The sequence below is a fragment of the Onychostruthus taczanowskii genome, unplaced genomic scaffold (assembly GCF_017590055.1).
Source record: "Onychostruthus taczanowskii isolate IOZ18803 unplaced genomic scaffold, ASM1759005v1 scaffold6, whole genome shotgun sequence".
Lineage (NCBI taxonomy): Eukaryota > Metazoa > Chordata > Aves > Passeriformes > Passeridae > Onychostruthus > Onychostruthus taczanowskii.
The window spans coordinates 15,294,517-15,315,449 of NW_024503679.1; the positions used below are offsets into that span (position 1 = coordinate 15,294,517).

At 42.6% G+C, this 20,933-nt stretch overlaps 1 protein-coding gene across 6 annotated transcripts in view; it reads left to right on the forward strand.

Annotated features, from left to right (window-relative positions):
• The window catches only part of MEF2A (myocyte enhancer factor 2A), an 80,862-nt gene extending 59,957 nt beyond the window's left edge, over nt 1–20,905 (forward strand). For 4 of the 6 annotated variants that reach the window (XM_041418763.1, XM_041418766.1, XM_041418761.1 and 1 more), the window contains 5 exons: nt 8,117–8,307; nt 9,893–9,916; nt 13,426–13,555; nt 16,652–16,778; nt 17,204–20,905. In XM_041418763.1, coding sequence (XP_041274697.1) covers nt 8,117–8,307; nt 9,893–9,916; nt 13,426–13,555; nt 16,652–16,778; nt 17,204–17,549 — 818 coding nt within the window. In that variant the 3' untranslated portion in view covers nt 17,550–20,905. The remainder of the gene's footprint in view (nt 1–8,116; nt 8,308–9,892; nt 9,917–13,425; nt 13,556–16,651; nt 16,779–17,203) is intronic. The other 2 variants (XM_041418765.1, XM_041418764.1) reach the window with 1 other exon arrangement.
• The last annotated feature ends 28 nt before the right edge of the window (nt 20,906–20,933 follow it).

Consider the following 20,933-nt stretch of genomic DNA (forward strand, 5'->3'; position numbering starts at 1 on the left):
CACAATCAAGAAATCGTACGTAACCAGATTGACTAAATCTGCTGTCAACTTGAGCTTGACAGCTGCTGTTGAAATGTATCTCATGTTAATTATGTCTGCAGACAATAATGGTTTTAGTTTCTTGCTGCATTTATTCTAGAATTCACTTAAAAAAATTATTTTCTGCTTTTAGCTTCCAGGTTTGGTTTTTTTTTTAAACTTCTCAGGAATGGAGAATTCTCCTGTGGATTTAGTGAAAGGTCACGTGCCAGATTTGCAGCTCACAATTTATAGGAGTGATGTCAGAGGTAAAGATGGAGTACTGGCATATCCATATTCCCATATATTCTCTTACAAATAAATAAAGGAAAACTCCATCTTCTTCAATATTGTGAAGTTCTTGGGAATCTGAGGTTTTGTTCTCATTTTCTTGAAAGACACTTACATGCCTTTATCTCTTAGTAACAAGCAAGTAAAGGTTATCTTGCTTATTTGGGACCCAGTTCAAACAAAGATGTTGCATAAAATGGCTCATATTGAGTTCACACAAGTCCTTTTCTCAAGTCCTGTGTAACTTGATTGGAATGGAAATGATTTGCTTTAGCAGTCAATCTGCCAACTTAACAGTTTTTCTGTGGAAAATAACTTTGAGTAAAAATATCTGCATGTTGTAGCAAAGATTGGTAGGTGGTTTTTTATATCCAGAACAGAAAATTTTGTGATCACTTTATAATACTGAGAGCTTACTTCACATGCAGCTGTCATAACTCTGAAAAAGCATTTTCATTTTGTAATATTTTTAAAATTCTACCCACCACATAAAAAACATTTGCTGAAAATTTTTACTTGGCAAATATACCAGTTTTGAGAGGGGAAAAAATGTCCAGCATTATAATGGAGTTTGCTACAGAGCTAATTTATTTTTTCTGTTAATTAGATCAAATGTTACTGAGCTAGATCATTGATGATCTTGCTTCTCCTGGTCAATGTTAAACCCTGTTCAATTTGTGATGGGCATCAAACGTGCTCCAGGAGTCTCACCTCACCAGGATGGGGAGAGCACTTGAGGCAAAGTAGAGCCTCACGTGCCCAGATACAGGGGAGAGTTTCTTTGGCTTATGGATGGATGGATGGATGGATGGATGGATGGATGGATGGATGGATGGATGGATGGATGGATGGATGGAAGGAATGGTGGATGGGTGGGTGGACGGATGGATGGGTGGATGGATGGATGGACAGTTGGATGGATGATGGACGGATGGATGGAATGGTGGATGGATGGATGGGATGACATTCCAGTTTGCCATGAGTTCTGCTTTGCTGTGTTCCAGTAGATTGGCATCATCCCATGAAGCATCCACAGGTTCCCAGTGAAATGCACTTGCAGTGACCTTGTGCCATCCCTGAGGATCCTGAGAATCAGAAAAGCTCAAAAGTACCACCACAGTTACTCAGTCTCTACTTTTTCTTCCACACCTTTCATGTGTGGTGTTGAGCCAGAAGCATGCCAAGGACCTGAGCTGGTTTTCATTGCCAAGGCTGCATGAAATCCATAAACCTTGAGACCTAAGTTCTTCCTAGTCCCAGGGGACTCTTAAGGAATTTTTGGAAGTGGAAGCTTCCAAAAATGAAGGTTATGATTTCACAAAGACGCAATATTTTCTGTCTGTCTATTTCTGTGTCAGTGAAATAGCCTTTCTGATCAATTATGCAGATTATGGACACAGTTAATCTTTGGAAAAGAAGAAAAAAAGAAAAAGAAATTTTCTTTCCTCTTGCATATTTACCATCAGGAGAATTGATTAAAAAGATCTGGTCTGCTTGAGTACTGAATTTCTCCTCTTTGTTCCAGACCTGTATCTTTTCTAATGTCCTCACTAATCTTCAGGTTCTGAGAATGTGAAGTAACCTCAGGAATACTGATTTTCTTTGGGGCAGAACTGAAGGGTATATCTGCTGGAAAAACTGTGTCTTGTGAACTGTTGGATCTCTACTAAGAGTCAGTGTAGATCATGTGTGGTCTTTTATCCTGGCCCGAGGAGGGGTTTTGCAGAGGTGCCACTGACAGCTTGCACACACCTGTAAACTGCTTGGATTGCCAGAAAGGGATCAAGACAGAACTGGGAATAGCCACACCTGTAAATGGTTCCCTTTGTCTTCAGGGCTTGGCTGATGGGGGAAGCTTTTTGTGTGTGTGTGAGGATAAAAGAATCTCTGGGCTTGGTTTTGCACAAGTCTGAATCTGCAGCGATCTGGAGTGCACCAGAGGCTTCAATAACAGAAGGGCTCTCTGTGCACACCTTTCTAGTCGAGTTTGGTGTGTGAAATGAGAGACACCCCAGCAGGGGTGTCCAACTGACTCCTGAAAAACACCTCTTGCAGTTTCAGGCAAATGTTCTGCATTGATGCTACCAGCATCTTCCTTAGGAAAGCAGCTTTCTTCTGCCTCTGCCCCACTCTGACATTTCCACAGTGTCCCCTTGCCAGCCCATTAACCTGCATCAGCTGCAAGCCTTGGCCCTGTGGGGCAGGACCACCTTAGGAAAGCAGCTGTAATAAACCTTGAGAGCATGTTCCTACGTCAGGCTGTGCACTCCTGGGCTATTTCAGGTCTGTGCTTCCTCTTCAGTGTGACAGGCAGGAGCAGTCCCAGGCTTTCCCTAGTCAGAGCTGCTCACTTCCCAGCTGTATGGAAAGATTTCTGACTTGAGAATGTTTGTTCACCTGCTGTGAAGTGCAGCACACAGAGGTTCCTGCCGTGCTGTCAGTTTGTCAGGGCATCGTGGTTTGCCTTGCTCTGATCTCTGGCAGGACACAGGTCAGTACAGCAGCCAGGGTTCCCCTCCTCCAGGGAAAGGACTCAGGCATCCCTGAGGAACACGAGTCCAGCCTGTTCACTGCTGCAGCTTCCCAGCTCTCCTGAAGGAAAGGGAGTTCTGGGAGTGGGCTGCAGAGCAGCTGTTCCACAGGGTGTGAGCTGAGCCTTTTCCTTTGCTGGACATTGTCAGCATGTAACAAAGGCTGATCCATCCATCTCTCTGATTAAATCAGCTCACAAGAAGTGAGTGGCTGAAATCTGCATAAAAAATGTGCTGGCAAGAAGAGAGAAAGTATTTGATTTTTTTTTTTTTTACTGTAGCTCTTTCGTCTTGGAAACCACCCATCTGCATGACATGAGGTCAGTTCAGCCCCTGAACTGCCCGTGGTTTCAGTTGAAATTTCATATCTTGCTGTATGTGTTTGTTATCTTAACAAAATTTCTGATTTACTGAGAGGTACATGACAGTTCTGGTTAGAATTTGCCATACAGAGAACAAATTATTAATCTCCCAGCTGGGTTAAAGTAAGTCTCAGCATTTACATAATGTCCCCTTGCCCGGGATACACTGCCACATCCCAGGTTATTGTAAACATGTCATTTCTCTCCTCCTTTCTTTGCCACTCTTTACATTGGCTTTGCATAGACACACAGAAATCAGCAAGTTTAGGAAGTAAACTGATGTCATTAACTGTAATCTGTCTAATTGACAGAAGACCTAAAGGACGTCCCGTTGCTGTTGGTAGTTTCACTCAGATACAGAAGCAATATGCCTTTATTTTGATTTGCTATTGTATTCTGAATAATAACCACCCCTTTAAATTCTAAATATCCTTGAAAATTCTTTCTCCTTTTATGTAGCTGTAGGCAAAAGAAAATTTCCAACAACCTGGGAAATGAACTCTTTTTAAAGTTCTGTAACATGACTAAGCATTCCCTTGACATTTAGTCATGTGTATTTCTTTTTTGCTGCCTTTTAATATCTAAAGTACTGCCTTAGAAGCATAAATCTTATATGTTAGACATGTTTCAAGACCGTATAATACTATCAAAGGTATATTTTAGTTCTCATTGTAGTATTATATGAGGTATTGATTTGTAAAGATCAGTAGAAATACATTTATTTCAGATGCCTTGAGATTCTACAGTCAGTTCTTTCCAAAGCTAATATAGAACTGGAGCTTTTTGAAACAATAGTGGAATCAGCAGTGAGTGCTGTACAGAGCTGAAAATGGCAGGAATGGCATATGCTGTTTTTAATTTGCACTTGAATCTGTCATACTAACCCCAAAGTAAACAGATTGAGCAACTAATGCACACAGAAATGCTATTGTTGGTTTTGCTTGCAATATGTCCCCCTGCCCAAGGTTCTTCATGTAAATGTTTTCCTCCAGTAGATCTTATCTGGCCTCCTGATGCCTCGTGAATCAATGGCTTGTTGCAAACACAATTTTCAGTTTGCTTCTAATTGTGTGACGTCTGTTGGCTTTTATGATGTAAATATTTATTTACTACAATCCTTACTTTTGCTCAATCTTACATGGCTTAGCTGCTTCCCCACTATTATTCCAAAACCGTGTATAATTGTGTTCTGTCTTTCTCTGCAATGAACAAAAAAAAACCACCAAAAAAACACCCCAAAAAAATTACCAAAAAAGAAAGATTAATGGCATCAATGCCTGTAATTTATTCCTTGAGTAGTAATAAGTACATGGAGTACTTTCCAGCCACGTGTGTTCATTGTTTCAGCTGATGTGATTTATATAGTGAAATATGAGTCTGGCTCATGTAATTGAATGCTGTGTCTTGGGCTGCAGGACAGTAAATGAGATTAAGCTGTATTATGTCTCTGAAGGCAGAATATCCAGTTGGTATCATGGGTGGGTTGTAACATTTCACTTCAGAAAAGAAGTTGCTTCAAAAGTAAACACTTTCTGACTAAACAAGAAGTAAGCTAATGTACGTTGGCAGGTTTTGTTATCATCAAATCTAATTAAATTATGATTCATATAATTGAGAGCTTATATTTGCATTGGTGTCTGTTTTCCAAAGGACTGTTTTGCACATGCTTTCACGTCTGTTTTAAGGAGTTAGAGTTAAATAAAACTCTTCCTTCGGAAGTAAAAACGGTTGTATTTTTACACATATGTAGGATTTTATATTCTGTTTCGATTTCCAGTTTGAAAACATTTTTAAACATAAAGTATTGTCTTTGGGGAAGATCTATAGCGGGTAGGGTAGAAACAATTTCTGTATTATATGAAATAGTAAGTAGAATTTATGGGGTTATTAAGGCCTCGGTTTGGCAAAGGGCTGTGTAGTTGCATCATCCTGTACTCATTATCTTTTTCTGGCTCCTGACCTTGCTCTAAGAAATACCACACATTTAGTTATCCTTTCACTCTTAACTGGTAATTTGATTTTCTTATTAGATTATTAAAGGGAAAAAGGCTTGAAGTTTCATACTAAAAATGAATATTCTGCACTCTTACTGCAGCCCCAGCATATGATCCTTCAGGTGATCGATACAGACTCTCCAGTGTTTGCTCAGTGTTCAGTGCCAGCTCTTTATCACAAAGGGCTGCTATTGGATTCATACCCATAGTATTGCACACTTAGGATATTTTTTATTACTGTTTCTCCCATTTTAATATATTCTAAACACTCCTTTTGAGAAGTGCTCAGCCTTTTGTCAGAAGAAATGCTTTGACTCTGCCTGCTGCCGCCTGATACTGCGCAGAGCAGGCAGTGGCAGAGAGTTTGTTGTTTTTGACAGCACCACTAAAAGCATGAAATGTTTCTGAAGGATTGGCAGAGCCTTGGAATAAGGGCTCAGGAAATGACTGGATTGGGTGTGGAAGAGAGACACTGTCCAGATTTAACACACGGGCTACCGAAATACTTGAACCGGAGGACAGGAAATGCTATCATAGGATGGCCCAAAGTGTACAGAACCCCACTGTTTGTACAGAGTGCCATTGTTGTGCAACTTAAACTGCTCAGAACTCACAGCCCTGCCATGGAAAGGTGACACTGACAGCCCCAGTGAGTAATAAAATTGTTATTTATTGTTGCATTCAAGCCCAGACTTTACTTCTGTTGTAACAGTAAGGTCTTTAAATGCTCTGGCATTTTTGCTGAAAATGGGAGGTGCCACAACAAAGTTTCAGATATAATTTGGTGAAAATGATGCCATTTTCTGGTATTTTTCCTCCCTAGAGTGTTTGCAAATCCATTTAATTTTTACCCTGTCCATTGTGTAGGATGTCTCTCAATCTCTGCAGGCTGGCTGTAGCTCATGCTGCTCTCATTTATAATGGATAGGAATTGATGCATAACTGTGTTAACAAAATCAAGATTCTACGAAAACCGTCTCCGTTTCAGGAACCTTAAGGGTAGCACAGAACTAAATTTCTTCTTTTGGCTTGTTGGTTTTTCCATGTGACCCAGCTGTGGAGAGTTTTCTCCTACCAGTCAAGAGTATATTTAGCTCTAGTGTGGATTCTCAGCTCCAGCCCAACTTTTCAACCACCTAAATTTTATCTCTAACCTAGAATCATCTGAATAAATTGTGCTGTTTTCTGCTGAGGAATGTAGATCCTTTAATCACAAAATCAGTTTTTGCTATGGTTTTTAATGCAGAAGGAAGAATGCTGACATTAAAACTTTACTTTCTGCTGTGTTCCTTCTTTCCCCCATAAGTTCTGAGTTAAAAGTCATATTCCCATACCTCCTATGCAAATACTTCAGAAAAGTACTAAATTAGAATGACTCCTCCTTGCTCTGTTAACCTTGGAAAACTCAAGGGACATATCATATCATCCATGTATGGTCAGGCTTTTGGCCCAGTGGGAAATCCACATAGTGAGTAAATCCAGAGGAGGCCTCCTCACAGCATCCTGGTGAATTCCCATCGAGGTTCTCAGTGTGCCCTGGCTGAGTATCTTGGTAGTACCAGGCACCTCCATGAAGATTTTTGCCCTTGCTGAGAGATGTTGCTGTTCTTCCTTCTTGCTGTGCTTTTAAAGGCATTAAAAATGTTGCTAAAGAAGGTAGAATGTGACACTGACAACTTTCTTATTTTAATTGCTTTTAGATTAATATGTATTTAATGCAATAAATTGGATTGGGCATAGGGGCCTATTCAAATTAGAATAATAATGCAAAATTCATGCCAGCGTGGCGCTATGGGCGATTAAGAGAGAATTTCCCACACAGTGAACTTTGTCTCACAGACTTTTCCCTGATTGTGCCTATAAAAGCTGCTTTCAGACCTGCAGTGTTAGTGCAAACAGAATCTTACTATGAATTGTGTTTATTTATACACACACACACACAGGTTCTGTAGGGTGAACTATGGGGTTCCCTGTTGCAAAATTCTCCTTAACAACTTTTTTTCTGTTTGCAGCTGAATAAGGTTTGTGTATTTTGGGAATTGTTGCTATAAATATGATTCTGTGATTGGAATGTGGCTTTAAATTTTTTTCTGAGAAGCATATTTTGGTTAATATGATTGGTGCTTCTGTCAGGATGGGAAAATAGAATACTGGGCACTTCACTGATTTTCTGCCTTGGTGCTGTTTTCTGGTCAGTTCTGAGTGTAAGCTGAGGCCTCTGCCTTGAGCGTATTCAACTCTTGGAGATTTCAGTGCTGAATCCTGGACCTGTGGGCTTTGGCTTGTCCAATTCCACTTAAAATGAGTATCAGGAGTAAGATAAAGGCTTTGTTAAATAAACCTATGGGCATAAATGATGTGGATATCTGGAATGAATTTGAAAGGAAAGGATTTGTTCCCCTCACTGTTGCTATATGTAATAATTATACAGTAAATATTGATACTGAAATTAGTCCTACACCTCTTGGAGGTGTATGAAGAATAAATTTTAGAAAAAGAGACTTTAAGAGCTGATCTTTTGTTCTCACAGGCAGCAATTCAGTGTAGTGCATGCACTCTCTGTGGGGGTGGGGACCAAGTGGGGTTGTGCAAAACCCTCACTTTTCTGCAGGCTCAGCCTGGAGGAGCTTCAAAGGGCAAAGTCAACACAACGGATGTTATTAGAAATAGTTCTTTGGCAATTTGCTCTTCTCAGCGTTTAAGCTGCCACAGCGTGCCCTTGAAGTGATATTCCCTTTCCATATTGATCCTCTGGCCAGAGTGGTTTGTGTTTGTTCAATTGTTCAATACTCAGCCCCTTGTGGGAAGTTTGTTATCGGAAGTTTTACGAAATAAATATTTCATAACTGGTACATGAGCACCAAAATTTTGTATTGTCCTTCTGCTCAGTCTTACGGTCCATTTGTTTTTCCTCTTTCAGGAAATGGGTTTGTGAATTCCCGAGCTTCACCAAGTCTACTTGGTACCAGTGGTGGTGGGAATGGCCTAGGCAAAGTCATGCCTACAAAGTCCCCACCTCCACCAGGAGGAGGAAACCTTGGCATGAACAACCGCAAACCCGACCTCCGCGTCGTCATCCCACCCTCCAGCAAGGGCATGATGCCACCACTGGTGAGTTAAAACATTTCAAGTTCTGGGTCTGGCTTCGTGGAAATGGGCTGTTCTGCCCACATGCATAGGGAGAAACTGTCTCACCTGCTTAGCATAGGGTACAGGAACAGAGGGGTGTTTGTGTTCTGAAATGCCACTGATGAAAATCAGAAGTGCAGATTGTGACGTGGGGAGAAGTTCAGCTTGTAAGGAGTTTTTACAGCTGTAAAACAGCAGTCTGACCTGAATGTGGTAAGAGCACAATCATAGAGACAGGGCTGGGGTGTTTTGATCTGACATCCCTCTGACTTGGTACTGAGAACTCCGGTGGTTTGGAGGATGTGGGTTTTAAAAAGGTTATCCATTATTCCGTGGAGGAATGGCTGATCGTATTGGTGATGTGAGCTCTATTAATGTGCCCTAAAGCACATTTTGTACCTGTTTTTCCTGGGTCGTAATGGCTGTGGGATGTGAAGTGCAGCTTCTGTGGTGAGGAAGGGCTGAGAGCAGCACTGCTGTGATGTGGCACCCTGGAACGTGACCTTGCCTGTCCTCGGGGCTCTCGTGTCTTCAGCGGGGCCACCAAAGGGCACCGAGGCGCTCTGCAGTGCTGCTCTGCTCTCTGGCATCTGGGCACCAGGGTTTGTCCAGCCAGGCTGGGAATAGCACACGGGTTTCGTGTCAGCCATGAGGCAACCACGGCCTCCAGCCCAGAACAGGTCTTGCAGGAAGTGTTGCTCTGTTTTTCCTTTAATTTACTTGGCCAGATCCTTTGGTCCTAGATTTTTGCTGCCATGTAGAAATTTTCAGTGTCTCTGTGGATGTTTTCTGTATATGGAAGAATGGGCCATGACCAGGAGGAGCAGGATATAAACAACACAAGTACTCTCTGTATAATTCCTATTTGTCTTTAAGCTACAACAAGTGCTTACATTTGTTACTGGTACTCATGATGAATAATGCCAAATTAATCCAAGTAACAAAAGCTATAATTAGCCTCAGAGTAATGATTCTTGGAAAAAAAAAGGTTTTTTAGGAATACTGAAGTGTAGAAGAGATAGGAAGTACACTGGCTGATCATTACAGTGACAATTACACTTTTAATTAGAAATAGAAGCAGTAATGCAGTTCTGATGTTAGTGGTGCACAGCACCTGTTTAATGTTGTATTGTGAAGAACAGCATCCTATTCAGCTTTGGGTTTGTCTGTGTTTTTGGGGGGAATTAGGAGATTTCAGAGTAGATGCTGGCATGGAATGATGGTTGTACGTGGCAAGTACTTTGTTGCTGAGCTGGTTTATTGGATCAGTGCAGCCAGAGGCTGCCGTGCTGCACATCCACGTGTGCAGCCGTGTCCTTGGGGTCACCAAGCTCTTGCTGCACCAATTTCCCCAAAGCCATTGTTCTCTCAGTACAGCAGGTTTTATGTGACACGAATTTCATGAAGTATTACATTTCTAGCAGTATTATCTACAGAATCAGGTGGCAAATCCACATTATTAATTAAAATGAATCAAAATTCTGAAGTACAAACGTGACTTTTTCTTTCATTTGAAAGCAATGCTATTTTTAGTAACTGTGTTATCCCTCTTGTTTGCTGAGTACAGTCGGAGGAGGATGAATTGGAGTTGGTGAGTTTGGGCTGCTGTTTGCTGAGAGACAGCAAGATGCTGGAAATGTCTTTCACTACAGCTTTTTAACTGTAGTTTCATTACATATTTTAAATAATTCCAGTGTTCCCTTGGTAGCAGACAAAAATACATTTGTTTTATCAAACTAAAAACCCGACCAATTCAAGTTGAAAACATGTTCAAAGTCAGTGCTTGCCATTTGTAAACTTCTAATTTTTTTTCCTGAAAATGTTTCTGTTTTTCTTGGAGGGAACATTGGAAAAGAGCCTTACAAAGTAACTGTCCATGTGTATAGGATGTGTACTGCCTTCTGTATGAAATACAAATAATCACTTCCTATCCCCTAAATTATTGGAATATTTTTAGGAAGTGGCTTCACTTGTGAAGTTCTTCAGATTGTAACACCAGCCCTGTGTTACTTCTCTTCCTTTCAAGGAGATGACATCATTGCTGGTGAGGTCACCTTTTTGGAGGTTAGAATTATTTCATCCTGCGTGAGATTATCAAACCACAGGGGTGTTCCCTGTTTACCAAAAGGAACAGAGAATTGCAAATGAATAATTCTACCTTTTTTTCCAGTGGAAAGACGTTCTGCTTTTAAGAGGAAACTCTTGGGATTTGTGTGTTTTCTATTTTTTTTCCCCAAAGGTTTTAACATTTGGCATTCTGTCTGGAAAATTAACGTAAGGCTAAAATAATTCGTAACTTATTTTTAGAGCAAATTTCAAATTGTTTGGCTGCCGTGGCACAAACCAGGCAGAAGATGCTGTGTGAGAATCACAGAGAAATAAATCGACCTATTGCAGACCTTGACGTTGTTGAACATGGACCTGTTGCTAATATGAGGCTCTAATTGCATGAAAGCATGGAAAATTTAGTGATTTAGATAAATTTCTTGATGAATGCATGCTGCTGGTTGATTTTTACCTTAAACATGAGAAATAGATTTAAAAAGTAAGGGAAAATGGTTTCTGAATTTCAAACTGAAGTTTTGAAGCATTACTGGGATGTCTCGCTAATCGAGCAGTGCAAGAGCTCTCCCACTTTCCTCTTGCCTTCAGAGAGGAGTGTCTGGTTTTCAGTGCAAGAAGGAAATCTCTGTGTAAAAACACTTGACCAGATATCATTGGAATTGGAATTGGGATGAAAGCCCTTGGCCTGGGGCATTCCCGTGCCCGGTGCAGAGGAGCCGCGTGGATCCCGTGTGCGGCGTGGGCCATCTAGTGCTGGAACCGGGAGCAGCTCTGACAGGAGCACAAAGGAAAGGTGCAGGGTCTGCCTCAAACGTGGCAACAACGAAACACAGGCTGCACCTGCAGGTTCTGTCTGCTGCTAATGCCTGAGTTGGGAAGCAGCTCCAGATCCCAGCTGTGAACGCTCGCTCTGTGTGGCTGGAGCTGAGCACTGAATGTGAAAAGCAGCTACCAACTACAGCAGAGCATGAAATAAAGATACTGAATTCTTCCTGATACATTTGCACCAGTTAAAAAGATAAAAAAAAAATTCCTGAAATTTGTCATGCAAGGACAACAAATATTGGGCTCATCTAAGTATTGCTTAGTGTCTTTGTGGGCTGAGTGTTCCAAGAATTATATTCAGAAAGAATTTACCTCAGAAAACCACCTTTATTAGCCACTCAAAAAAAAAATCCCATGAGGAAATCCTTTGGTCTGGATTGTTTCCCAGTATATTCCTCTTTACTTTTCCATTATGCAGTAATCCCAACTTTATAGGCAGCCATCCAAGAAAGCTTTGGAGAAAGGTCAATTCCTGACAGACACAAAAATCTGCTCTAATAACATCTCTTTATGCCAGATAAACTTGGTCTAGGGGAGATTTTCAGAAGTACGTAAGTGATTTAAAGGGATCAATTACAGAAAATCAGAGGGACTTTCTCTGGGAGCTTTGAAACCTGGGAGCTCTGAAGCAGAGTGGGAACATCAGCCAGTGTGTGTGTTTGGCAGCAAATGCCAAAGAGCCCCCAAATCCTTGGGAGGCTCAAAGGTGGGAATTCAAGAGCAGCCAGACACAAGAGAGATCAGAAGCTGGCAGCCAGTGACAGCTGTGGCTAATTTTAATATGGGAGCTGTGATATATATTTCTTTCTTTAAATGGGAAAGATACAAGATTGATAACCCTCAATTAATCTTCATAAATTTAAGCTTAAAATTGAACACAGCCCCATTTCTGTACCTGCTCATTCTGATATTTTTAAGGGAATGATGCATTTTTAATGCTGCTCGTTCTCTCAAGATTAGAGTGGAGAAAAAATTTAAGTGCTGCAGATCCTGAAATACCTGTGTCTGAAGTAAGGGAAAGGAGTAGTAACTTCAGTCTTGTAAAGTTATGAAATGGATCCCTACCAAAGAGATGAGAAACTGCTCCTTTTGTAGCAAATATTTTTTCAGAGATAGAAGTTTGCTTTAAGAAAATGTATTTCCAGCAGATTGAAACCCAGCTCCTTGTAGAAACACAGGGCGTAGAAACTGCTACTACTTCTAAGAATTCTGCAGATAAAAGTAAATATCTGTTCTTGAAAAATAAAACCCTAGCATTTTCTGTTCTTGACAGTATTTGTCATGGCCAAATGGTGTTGAACTTATATTTTTCAGGAAGATTTGCAGTTACCACCGTGGAGAGCAGAACATTCTGTGGCAGCAGCTTTGCTGTCTGGTGCTGTTCACCACAGTGTTTAATTAATTTTCTAACCAGCAAATTTGGTTAGAGCTTATTCTGAGCGATACGTTTGCTGCAGATGTTCATTCCAGTATATAGGAAAGAAAGACTGTTATTAAAAAGCCAAATTGTGCCCACAGTTGAATTATCTGAGACAATCTAGTTTAGCTATTTTCCCTGCAGAAAAGCACCATTGCTCTTTGTGAACTCCAGTGTCATTTGCTTGGAAACATATCTGCATTATAACAAGTACTCTCTCAGTTTCTCAGGAACCATGGGAACAGCAAGATTATTTTATCACTGAAGTCTTATCAACACAAATTTAGAAGATCTCTGTGTTCCTTTCAGGACAGGTGTAGTCAGCACAGTGTCAAAACTGGCAGCTGAAATTTGGAAAATTGGATAAACAACTGTGAAGTGGGAGAATCTCTTCTGGTGGAACTGCACCTCACCATCTGCACTAAAACCTCTTTAAAAATAAGACTCAAAACTCTTAAATCACTTAAGAACTTCTGAGAATTGTTGTGTGTATCCCTAAGAAATTGCATTAATTTTTGTGTGTCCTACAACACTAACACTGTTGAAATCTGCATGCTTGGGAAGCGGCCCAGTGAGCCTTCAATTAATTTTTCATTTCAGTTTGCCAAGATCGTGTTGGTTGTCTTGAAATATTTTAGCTTTTTTTAGAAAACCAATCCTGACAAAAAGGATGTGTTCCTAACTCAGAGATGCAGCAGAGCAGCACGCTGGGATGCCATGCTCTGTTACACTGGCACTGCATTTCCTGTTGTCCTCCCTGGTCTCACGAGGTTTGTTGTTTCCATGCCTTGCAGAACACCCAAAGGATAAGCAGTTCTCAGTCCACGCAGCCCCTGGCCACCCCCGTGCTGTCGGTGACGACTCCGAGCCTGCCCCCGCAGGGGCTGGTGTACACGGCCACCTGGGACAGCACCCCCAGCACCGGTAAGGGGAGCCCGGGGGCACAGGCGGGGCTCACTCCGGCTGCTCTCAGCTCTCCTGGGACCCGGGCAGTGCACCAGGAGAGACGGGCTCTGCCTGTGGGGCTCCAAGCAGAGCTTCTTTGAGCTGCTTCCTCAAAAGGGTCCAGGGATGAAGGGCTCCTGGGGCAGGGAAAGCAGGGGTCTAAAAGGGATCTGAGGGGTGGGACAGAACAGCAGAGCGAATGGGATGAGGGCGCAGGGGCGGAGCAGAGGGGAAGGACCAGTAGGATACCTGACATCTACGTGCAGCAGCGGGGCTTGCTGGGAGAAGAGTTCTTCTCACCCTAACAAAGGCTGCCTGAGGGGTTCTCCCTCCAGGGGAGCTGTGTGGATTCTGTTCCCTCCTGGCCCACTGGCCTCCACAGCTGGGGTCAGCGCTGGGACTGCGCCCACGGGAATCAGAAGCCCAGGAAATTCACATTTCTGTAACACCTGACTTTGTTTTCCTCTTCAGTTCAAATGAAGGCTCTTACTGATCAAAACTGAGCCTGTAGCAATCCCACCGGGAACTGGAGTGCCTCACGTTTAAGCAATAGCTGATCCTTCAGTACTTCTGTTCTTCAAATACTTTCATTGTCTGCAGGACCTTAAAACTACTTTCTGTCCAAGCTGGGTGTGATGTAAGGCATTTGGTAATGTAAAAGTGATGAGTGGTTTGCTGGTTGGGAAAGTAGTTCATGAAAGTCAAGTAATAAGTGATGGAACATGAGGCAACTGCAGCCTCAAGTTGCACAAGGGGAGGTTTAGGTTGGATATTGGGGAAAATTTCTTCACCAAAAGGGTTGTCCAGCATCCACCAGGGCTTTGGTGGAATTCCACATCTCTAAAGATGGGATTTTACACAATTTCTCCACTCTTAGCTTTGAAAGTCTTCACTGCAGTTTTAGTTTAGCCAGCCGAGCACCTCACATCCTCTTGTATCTTTTTGTGTTAATGAGCTCATTAGCTGGCAGTGCCCTGAGCCCCTCTCTGTGCCCTGGGCAGTGCAGCAGCCAGGAATGTGCACAGAGAGGGATTGTCACCGATGTCACCCCTCAGCCAGGGGCTGTGCTGGGACCCTGCTCTCCCCACACCCCTCAGCCAGGGGCTGTGCTGGGACCCTGCTCTCCCCACACCCCTCAGCCAGGGGCTGTATTTCCCTGCAGCAGCTCCAGCGCAGTTGTTGGAGTCGATGCAAGCACAGCTGCCCTGAGAGGGTGAAGTCTGAAGCAGGGAGGCAGAAGTTGGGCTGCAGGAGCAGCCCCACGGGCAGAGCAGGGGCTTGCTTTGGGTGATCAGCTGAAGTGTGAGTAGCTGGACATGCAGGCCTTGGTTTGGCTCTTGCCCCAGAGGTGTTTCAGCTCTTGTGTTCAGTGGCTGTTCAAAGCAAACCTCCCTGCTCAGAGGAGCCTCACCTGGCACATCCCTTCTGTCCAGGATGCTGCTTCAGGGAGCAACACAGAATAACCTGTGAGCTGCTGGCTGAAACACCAAAAGCTGAGAGGGGCTGGAATCTCAGGAAGCAGCAAAGGCAATGGGAGCTGATGTGCTACGTAATGGACAAGTGCTGAGGTGTGATTTTAAACTCCAGCCCATTTTCTTTGAAAATGCAAATAATTTGTGCAAAGCTTTTAGCCTTTCATGGTTTTCACACACTTTAGAATGATTTCTATTAGATTGAACCTTTCAGGGGATTTGCAGGAAGAAATTTGATGTTGAAACCAAATTGTTGCCTGGGGAATCTCAGGGTAGTCACCACTTACAGCACAATTTCAGTTTTGCAATTCAAGGACTAAGATAAAATTTAAATACCTTAATTATTTTTCTGGATTGATAAGGTTGTTTTTTTCAGGACTGGAAGGGATAGCTTCAGCTCTTGGATCCTTAATTAAAATGTTGGATATCAGTTTTCCACAATTACCCTATTTTATATAATCTGTTTTGGTATTCTGTAGATTGTTGGAGGAAGGGCCAGAACTAACTGAATTACTATTCTAAAACAGTCCAGGCATTTAAAAAAATATTAAAACTCCCTGCAATCAGTTAATTAGTAATTGACACCTGAGCAGAGCACACCAAGCCATGAATTCCTGGCTTCAGGTCAGTTGTTTTGCAGAGCTACAAACTTCCAGTGCTGCCTGTGGGGGTCACATCAGTGATGGTTTCTGTGGTGTGTACATCTCACATCAGGTCACTCCTGCAGCAGGGGTGTCCTCCTGTCACTGCCAGCAGATACGTCATTATTTAGGGAATTAATAATGCAGCTAATTGTGTAGTGACATGTGTGCTCTTTGGAAAAATACCTCCTCAAAGCCCTGTCACCAGACACATTCTGTCTGAAGTGTCAGAAGTTAATTGTCCATGGTCATAAAAGCTGTAATTGCAGTGGAAAAAAATTACATGGGAACTGGATTCCTATCAGTGTTCCCTTCAGGTCTGCTCTGACAAATCCCATCAGCCCAGCACATCCATCCCAGGGTGTGCCTGGGCTGCACTGGGCAGCTGTGGAGGCCTGGCTGCTTGGCAGGCTCAGTGCATGTCTGGGTCACTGCAGGGGCTGCATAGTTGTTATTTTTTCTTTATTTTTTAAATTCAATTAAAGGGGCTTTTTGGGTCAGTCATCTTGGGATGAAACCTTTCTGAAGCTGTGCAGAAATACATGTGAGGGTTTTCAGAGTTTCAGTGAGAAGAAATGAAACAAAAAGGCAGCCCAAGAAGCTTCACCTGCTGGGATCAGCTGGGACTCCTGAGGCCTGTAAGGTGCACAGCTCTGTGTATACACTGCATTAATGTGTTGTACCTGTGGGTTTGGAACAAGCTCCCAGACAGCAACATGGAGGACCTGAAAGCAGGATGCAAAAATTTTTCGTTTGGAGGCTTCTGTTCTGTTAAGCTCCCTGTGAGCTTGGCAGGATTGCTCCCAGACTCCAAGAGTTTTCACGTTTGGATTCCTTTGGATCAGCTGCCTTTATTTGTTTTGGGCAGAAAGCCTTTGTCTTTGTGTTTATGTGTATATGTATGTTATATCTATAAACCCCCCTGTACATTATTTTGCTGTTTATTTGTTTTTCCCTCTTAGATTACTCCTTGACTAGCGCAGACCTGTCTGCCCTGCAGGGGTTTAACTCCCCAGGAATGCTGTCCCTGGGGCAGGTGTCTGCCTGGCAGCAGCACCACCTCCGTCCCGCAGCCCTCAGCTCTCTTGTGTAAGTACCCAGGGCACCAGGGCAGGGCAGCACAGGGGGGCTGGAGCAGCTGCACCAAGGGAATATTCAGCACATTTTAACCTCTTGTCTGTGCCGGAAAACATTCGTGCGTCGGGGTGTTTGTCCCTTCAGTCACCTCCAGTCTCCAGCTAATGAGCTGTGTCCCTGCAGGCTCAGCTTCTCACCAAGGGGGCACCTATGTGGTGACTGAAATGTTTGGCAATAGAAAATATTTGTTTGTTCTGAACTTCTGTAAGTGCAGCTCAGACCTTTAATTGATGATTTTTTCACCTTTGCTTTTCCCAGTAAACCGCATTTATTTCTGTGCTGAGCCCCAAGCCCTCACCATCTCAGACTCGTGAACCGTCACTCGGTTTTGGCTTTCTGCATTCTCTGATTCGCACCTTTCGGTTTTCTTTCCCCAGCACCGGCAGCCAGCTATCTCAGGGTTCAAATCTCTCCATTAACACCAACCAAAACATCAACATCAAATCGGAACCGATCTCCCCTCCCCGGGACCGCGTCACCCCCTCGGGGTTCCCGCCGCAGCAGCCGCAGCCTCCGCAGCCGCCGCCGCCGCCGTCGCGCCAGGAGCTGGGGCGCTCCCCGGTCGACAGCCTGAGCAGCTCCAGCAGCTCCTACGACGGCAGCGACCGCGAGGACCCGCGCGGCGACTTCCACTCGCCCGTGGTGCTGGGGCGGCCGCCCAACGCAGAGGATCGGGAGAGCCCCTCGGTAAAACGGATGAGGATGGACACGTGGGTGACATAAACCCGCGGAGCCGCCCTCTCAGCTTTGTGTTCTCAACATGAACTGTCCTGACATATCTAAATTTATAAATAAGGACATGAATAAGTATATTTATATGTATATACATACGTGCATATATATATCTTCACATGCATATATATGTGCTAGTGTGTGTAGCATACACCAATCATCAGGCACTTACGACAAACTCTTGTATAGCTGCAGATGTCCCTTGGTAACAGTAACAGAACAATCCCGTAGGTTTGATCTCTAGTCTGGCACTTACCTGGACTCGTGTGTAACCCCAGCCCGGCCCGCGCTCGCAGAGCGGTGTCCCCGCAGTGTCTCCTCCTCCTCCACACCCGAGCGAGGGCTCGCCTGTAGTACCGTCCCTGTGTGTAGTCAGCTCTATGGTTACTCGTAGTTAAGAAATAATTGCTTTGTAGCAGCAGAGCAGTAGAAAAGCAGGAAGAAGAAAGCAATACTGTACATAAACTGACCTTTCTATTACCCAACCTGGCATGGGTCTCTATTGCAGAGGGTGCATGGAGAAGGGCTGATGCTATAAGAAATAAAAAAAAAAAAAACAAAAACCCTGTTTTGCACGTGCAAAAAAAAAAAAAAAAGTGTATTGGGTCAAAGAAGTGATTTTTTTAATGAGTGAAAGAGAGCATAGAGAACTCGCATGAAATATTCAGAAAATATTAGCCTAGAAAATAGAACATTAACAAAATAAAATTAATATATTAAGTTATAATTGGAATATGTTTGACAAATTTGTTTTTACGTTCATACCTTTGAAAAATATAGAAACGGATTTTAGCTCATGTATATTTTATATTAAAGAAAACAATACCCTAATGAATTGAAGACTATATATAAAGTTATATACAGTACTTTTGAACACATTCTGCTATGAATTATTTATATAAGCCAAAGCTGTATGTTGTAGCTTTTTTGTAGAGTATAGTTTTATCTTATTTTGACTTTCTAGTTTTTGCTTTCAAAGATGAAAAGGAAAAACTTGCAGGCGGAACCTTGGGGGAAAAATAAGCCATGAACACTTATATGTAAATTTAAATTTGAGCCAAACTCTTTGTGTATATAGCATCCTAAATATATTATCACCTTTGGTGTAAGTACCTATGTATTGTACGGTCACCAGATTAAAAAGTATATTTTTGTGGATTGACGCCAACTTGAAACAAGGCGAGGTCCTTATTAAGTAGAGTATTCACTGTTTAATATTTACTATTTTGTTAAATATACTGTACTTTCTTTGGATTTTAATTATTATTAATATTATTATCCAGATTTTTCAGAGGGTGTATAAAGGGGTTGGCCCCCTCACTGGTGGTGAATGTGTGCCGTTCAATTGTAATCTCTGTGCTGTATGGTTAAGCTTCATTATACATTTTATATATATGTATATAAATAGCAAAGTGGCAAAAAAAAAATCCGGTGTTAAGTTCATCCTGCATAAATATAAAAAATCTGTTACAACACATTTTAAGGCATCATTTTAAAGCTGCCTCTTCTGAGGAGGAAAAAAAAACCAGTGGAAAAACTTGACCTAATTTCTCATGATAGGGAAATGACACATATCAGAGGAGCACAAAAGGTTTTGTGAGTTGGCAAGTGGTTTGGGAAAAATTTGCTGCTTCCAAGAAAGAGGGGGAGGAATGCAGAGCCCCCTTGTGCCACGAGACTGGGCTGGGAGCAGCTTTGGTGTTGGATGCGGGGCCGTGATCCCACCGGTGCTCCCGTCACCTCCAGGCTGGCAGTGCTGGTTCTGGGTGGAAGCTGCAGAGCTGTGGGATTGCCCAAACTCTTCAGAGTTAGCCCTGATATTTATTATGTTTTTTCCTTGGGCTTTTTTTTTTTTTCCAGTTAAGAAAAATCCCTTGATGCTGTAAGGGAGGGGTGAGAAGGGCGGTGTCCCTGTGTCCCTGTGGCTCCAGCCCTGTCTCGTTGTCCTGGCAGCGTTAAACTCGCAGGGGCTCCAGTGCCCTCAGCCCTTCCCTTGGAACTGCTTCCCCTTTCCTGGGTTCATCCCGGCTGGCAGGAGGGTGGGGGCAGGAGGGACACGTTCCCATGGCCGCTGTGTCCCGTGACCGAATTCACTTGCTGCTCCCTGGAACCTTTTGCTGCTCTGACCAGTGATGTGAGTTCCATGATTTATGCACCTGTATGAACTTTGCTGTACATCCGAGTGGGAGTTCTGCATTCACATTTACTGTCTATTTTCTTGTGTGCCTTATCAGATGGCTTTGCTGACTGTATCTCAATAGTCTTTATTTCTATGCAGGTTTTTAAACAGTACTTAACTACTGTTTTCTTAAAGACAAAGCTACACAAGGGTTAGAGTTTGTATTGAAATTGCACCAATGAATTAAACAAAAATAATAAAAAGAATCAGTTCTAAAGAGCCGGGCAAGGGAGTGGCCCTGTGCTGCCCCAGCCCCGGCAGAAACGTCCTTCCACAGCCCTCCGGGCTCGGGGAGCACCTCCTGCCACCGAGGACATGGGAATCCTGGTTTTTAATAACAAGTAACTCACTTTGAAACATACTTTTTTAGAAATTGTAAAAATGTTTTATATTAAAAAAAAAAGAGATGACATAGCACAGATATTTCAACATGTTAAAAAAAAAAAACTTTTTAAAATTATCTCTGCTGACTGAAGTGCAAGTGGATCCAATCCTGGGCTGAACCCAGTCAGGTCTGAACGATTTAAGATTTTTATCTCTGTTGTGACAAATCACCTCCATCCTCGAGCTCTCACGATAGTTTTGAGAACGCCACGTTGTCAGGGACTCGTCAGAGAGAACTGCTTTAGCCTTGCCTTCCCTCCAAGGACACTAATGCATCAGAAACTTGCGAGTTACTGTGCGCACAAGAAATACATAGTAAATAAGGAACAAAACAACTCCTAACAATTGATCCTGGGCAGAAGTTAAATCCGAATGTGAAAGAAAGACTTAACCAATGTAAACATTTAAATCTTAGTAGAACCTTTCTTCACTTTGCTGTGCAAGAGAACACTGCTTTGCTATATTTAAAATGGCTTTTTTAAAAGAGATTTATGTATTTGGTAAATGTTTGTAGTCAACAGTTCACAAGAAGCTGTTCACGGTTTAATGCTGATAAGCCGTTTGGCGGCACAAGCTGGACTTTGTTGCCATCCTTGAGACGAATCTTTTAAGAAAAAAAATAAGTTAATCTCAATTTTTTTCCCTGAATGTGTTGTTTTTTCTTCAATATACAATAAATATTCTAGTGAACTTTTTATCAAATGGTTAAGAAAATGCTAGAGGTTGTTGTAAAATATTTGTATCCTGCATTCACTAAAGTAAAGATACTGGCTTTTACTGTGTACTCCGGCCTCTCTCGTGTTTGCAGAGCA